This window comes from Spea bombifrons, chromosome 4 (genome assembly GCF_027358695.1).
Source record: "Spea bombifrons isolate aSpeBom1 chromosome 4, aSpeBom1.2.pri, whole genome shotgun sequence".
Taxonomy (NCBI): domain Eukaryota; kingdom Metazoa; phylum Chordata; class Amphibia; order Anura; family Pelobatidae; genus Spea; species Spea bombifrons.
The window spans coordinates 43,684,583-43,689,657 of record NC_071090.1 but is presented as its reverse complement, the minus strand read 5'-3'; the positions used below and the strand labels follow the sequence as shown (position 1 = coordinate 43,689,657).

The window sequence follows — 5,075 nt, the reverse complement described above, 5'->3', positions numbered from 1 at the left end:
CTTATTAGGTTATCTAGTGGAAATAAAATGCAGTCTACTGCGCCAGCTTTAGATTCCTATACATGAATTACAAGCAAAGAGCCATAGAGCTCCAGTCTTGAGTTTATTGTGAACTTTAGCAGCAGGGAGCGTGACAAAAAGCTGTAACTCCCCATCCCCCTCTCAAATCCTCCGTACCCCCCTCCTTTCCCTTTCTCCTTCCTTCCTCTCCCCCCTCCCCTCATCTGCTGTTGCTGCTTGTTTGCACTCGGCTGATCCAGAGCGGAAATTCCTTTCCGTTTTTGTGAATGACAAACTCATTAACAATTCATCAACACAACCTGTTCCAGCCGGCCCGTCTCCACGGAAACCGTGGTTCAGAACTCTGTGATTGGCTACCCCGCACAATGTATCCATTGAGACGTTCCGTGTTTGTATCCATTCAGTAGCTGGCTCTAGCTGGGCTGCGCAGACCTGATTGATCCGACAAAGGAGTCGCTAATCTAGCAGGAGGGTGACGGTGCGCGGTGCCCACATAGACAGCAGCACCGGGAGGAGGGGCTGCTTGCGGGGTACGTGCAGCCACCTTCACAGCCATTGAGATCTCTAATTGGATTGCCATTCGCCGTCCATATGCACCCAAGCGGCTAGCAGCGCTCATTCAGCCCTCCCATTGACAAAAAACAAGCTGAGGAGGTGCGCCACCACACAAGCCCACAGCGATCGGCGGGCCGCCTGCACATGCTCCTGTAGCCAGGCTGAGGGAGATTAAGCCCAGTGTCATCCCCGATCGCCTGGCCTCGTATCCCCCCCGGTTTCTCATCAATGATCGACAAGCTGAGACCCGTGCACCTGGCTTCAGACATGGCGGTCAGCAAGTCGGTGGCCTGGCTTAACGAGCAGCTGGCGATGGCCAACGACCGACTGCTGCTTATGGACTGCAGACCACAGGAGTTGTACGAGTCGTCCCACATCGAGGCGGCCATCAACGTGGCCATTCCGGGCATCATGCTCAGGAGGCTGAAGAAGGGCAACCTGCCCATCCGCTCCCTGTTTACCCGTGGGGAGGACCGAGAGAAGTTCGCCAGGAGGTGCGGGACGGACACCGTGATCCTGTACGACGAGAACAGCAGCGAGTGGAATGAGAACACGGGTGGGGAGTCCGTGCTGGGGTTGCTCATGAAGAGGCTCAAGGACGAGGGCTGCAAGGCTTTCTACCTGGAAGGTAAGGGCACATGTGGCTTACAGTGAGCGGGCGATGGACCCCCCTGCCTGGGCTTTTTTTCTGATTGCTGCGATTGCTCAATTTTCTTTTTCTAATCCATCGCTATTGGCACCATATTGTTCTACACATGAAATAGGCAAGATCATAACAGTCTGCATAGCAATCGATGATCGTGCTCCATATTTAGCGCTTTTCCCCCTAAATGCTGTTCATACACATTCCTTGGCATCGTGCAGGGCAGTTTTAATGTTTAAAGCTCTGCATAGAATAGGAAAAGGCAGCCTCTCTCTTGGTCGTGACTGAGCGCTTCCACCCCCCCTCCCAGGTGCGCTGAACTTGTGACACTGTCTGCTGATCAAAAGTGCTTGGCTCTTACTGCTTTAGTACCTTTTTTTTTATAAAACCAATCCCTTATGCCCATATACGAATATTTTATTGCCAGACCCTTGCATTCTGCATCTTGTGATCAGGCTCAGATATTTTTTTTAAGACCAGGCCAGTTGGCATCGAATAATCACTGATCCAGTCTACAAATTAATTGGGTAAATCGATGCATATAAAACACACCATTTTTGTTTGCAATATGAGCATCTTTTTAGGTGCATCATGGTATTCAGACATTCAGTATTGTTGGCTTTACTGATTATTGCAGAAGGGATTATCTGAATTTAAAAACCTCAGCTAACCCAATCACATTCTTCATCTTAATCTCTTCCATTTATTTATGTGCTGATTATCATCATTAGGTGCATTGAGAGCACTTACCACGGTGATTGATAGTTTCCCTTGAGGTGTAAAGTCTTTGGCTCAGTTCATGTTTCATTTAGTGCTTTGAGAATAATCTAGATCTGCATTCCACTCCTGAAGGGTTTTCATGAATATGCTGTTATGTTGTAAGCCGTCTTATTTTAATTATGTTAACAGTCTAACAAAATGTTAATATAATATATTTTCTCTCGACAGGAGGGTACAACAAATTCCAGGCAGAGTACCCCGTACATTGTGAGACAAACCTGGACAGTTCCTGCAGCAGTAGTTCCCCACCAGTGCTTGGTTTGGGTGGCCTTCGGATCAGCTCGGATTCTTCTTCTGATATCGAGTCTGACTTTGACCGAGATCCGGTTAGTGCTACAGATTCGGATGGGAGTCCGCTTTCCAATACGCAGCCTTCATTCCCAGTTGAAATCCTTCCTTACTTGTACCTTGGTTGTGCCAAGGATTCTACAAACCTGGATGTGTTAGAAGAGTTTGGCATTAAGTACATTCTAAATGTGACTCCAAACTTGCCAAATCTCTTTGAAAATGCTGGGGAGTTCAGGTACAAACAGATTCCCATCTCGGACCACTGGAGCCAAAACCTGTCTCAGTTTTTCCCAGAGGCCATCTCTTTCATTGGTGAGTAATCATTGGTTTCATCATTTAAAAAAAAAAAAAAAATAGTGCAAAATTCGTGTGGGAGTTGTGGCTTTATAGTTATGTCCTTTTATGTGATGCAAAGTGTTAACCCTACCAAACAGTATTTTTTATTTATTTTTTATCTTATTACGCATTGTGGGACTTCAATTACATGTGGCTGCCACTTTAAATGTAAATGGTAACCTTCTTGTAGTGAACTTTGATCCCCTCCAACGTAGAGGGCGAGGGTAACATGAGCCCTGCAGGGGAATAAATGTTGGCAGGAAGCCACGGAGAACCTAATCTCCAAACATTGTAGTGCATTTCCTCTTACAAAGGAACCCATTTTAAAGCCATGTTGACATCCTGTTTCTGTTAATGGGCTGTCCCCTGTGACTTCCTTCTTTCACTTAGAATGCCTGAATGCATTCATTGTTGACTGCACAACAGTTGGAGGCTTATATGACTTTTTTTTTTTTTTTTTTGCTAAATCATCCAGATTGATAAATTAAAAATTCTCATGTTCTACTTTGTCAGTCAAGGGCAGGATGTCTGTCACTTTACTGCTGTAGCTACATTTCCTTTCCTTTTATAAGTATGTGGACCAACAAACAGGTGAACTTTCACTAATACAAGATATGGTTTTCTCTTCTTTCAGATGAAGCCCGTGGCAAAAGTTGTGGCGTGTTGGTGCACTGCTTAGCCGGAATCAGTCGCTCAGTCACAGTCACTGTGGCTTATCTCATGCAGAAGCTTAATCTTTCCATGAATGATGCATATGACATTGTCAAGATGAAGAAATCCAACATCTCGCCTAACTTTAACTTCATGGGTCAACTTCTGGATTTTGAAAGGACATTGGGACTTAGCAGTCCATGTGACAACCGAGTCCCGACTCAGCAATTATATTTTACTACTCCAGGCAACCAAAATGTGTTTCAGGTAGATTCTTTGCAGTCCACGTGAAAAGTGATTGCACAGTATTGTTGGTGATAATCATTCCTAGAAAGAAATATTTCTGTTGATGGATGGCAGGAGTTGGTTAATGACAGTCCTATGGGACTTGGTTCATGAAGGTCCTGTTAGAATTCAAAAAAGTTTATTACTGTTGCAGATGTAATGTAAGAAAGATGATTAGCTAACCTCTCCATGACGCTTGGAGAGGAACCTTAAATGCCTTTGAATGATTTGGCAAACTCACATGAGCAACACTCCCTTAGTGGTGCGGTGGCTTTTTGAGATCCAAAAAAAGGCAGAGCTGGGCCTCGCGAAAAAAAAAAATTCTGTAAGATTCAGAAGAATATTGCCATTGCTGTCTTCTGTGAAGACCGGTTCTCCTAACCTTCAGAGGAGCCAAAGAAACCTGTAAACTTCTGATGCATTTTGAAGTAAATGATTTTCCCTCTTTACAAAAGTACTGTAAATATCTTACATGTAGCACTGTTTTTTTTTCCCCTTCCCCTTTATAAGAGGAGTGGGCTGAATTATAGAATTTTTTTTTTTTTCTCCATAATTCTTTAAAAAAAAAACATTTTGTAGCATATTAATACATGTATTTGTGTAAAAGGGTTGTGTACTTTAATGCACAAAAGTACAAATATCCCTTTTAAAAGTTGTAATTTTGATTCACACAGATGTACTTTTTTTTCTTTTCTGAATTTAGTGATCTTCTTGCTCTATATCTGTATTTTTTAACACATTAATTGCTCTTGAACGCAAGGTGAATTACCCCCTGTCCTTTATTATCTTTTTCTTTTTATTATTATTTAGGGAGCTTCACCTCAAATGCTATGTATGCGTGTATCTTTCAAGTGTATAAACTGGAAGAATGTATGTACCACTGTCCGGAAGAGCTTAGGTTGCACATTGATTGCCAATAAGGGAGTATTGTTACTCTCTGAAATACCCACGGAATAAAGTTTTAAGATTAAATTTATTATAGAAATGTAAATCTTTAAATTATTAATAAATGACTATTTTTGGTTATTGAAAAGCATGCTGTGTTTTCACTGAATTCGGTTGGGGGTAAAGCGTATGCGAAGTCCTGTATGTTATGCCCTGCCACAATTAGCTTGTGCAAAAATAGCTGAACTTGCCCTGCATCATGCTAATTGAAGTAAAATAGAGAGTATCTTATTCTTTCTGAAGCAATGTGTCCAATGTTCAAATAAGGAGGAGGCCTCTGATGTCCCAAAAACTTAAGTTACTTTAAATATTTTTTTTTTTGTTCTCTCTGTTAGACCAATAAAGAGTATACTTTTTTTTTTAAAGAATCTATTAAGCAAAGATGAGTGCCACAGCAGAAACCATATACACAAGCCCATTAATTGAGCTCTGTAAGTCACAATTGAGGATCAGCTAGAGGGCAGCTCATTATGTATCAGTTTTATCCAAAAGTTATGTTGCCTAAAGGTGAATAGATTTGTGTAATTTATGATTTGACGGAGTGGATCAGTCAAGTGGTCAATCCCTTTTT

General features: G+C 42.4%; 1 protein-coding gene across 1 annotated transcript; it reads left to right on the top strand.

Moving 5' to 3' along the window:
* Nucleotides 1-402: 402 nt before the first annotated feature.
* Nucleotides 403-4,595, top strand: DUSP6 (dual specificity phosphatase 6). Its single transcript, XM_053464530.1, has 3 exons — nucleotides 403-1,204; nucleotides 2,168-2,599; nucleotides 3,258-4,595. Exons 1-3 carry the CDS (start codon nucleotides 805-807, stop codon nucleotides 3,563-3,565), a joined length of 1,140 nt encoding a protein of 379 aa, XP_053320505.1. The 5' UTR covers nucleotides 403-804; the 3' UTR covers nucleotides 3,566-4,595.
* Nucleotides 4,596-5,075: the final 480 nt, after the last annotated feature.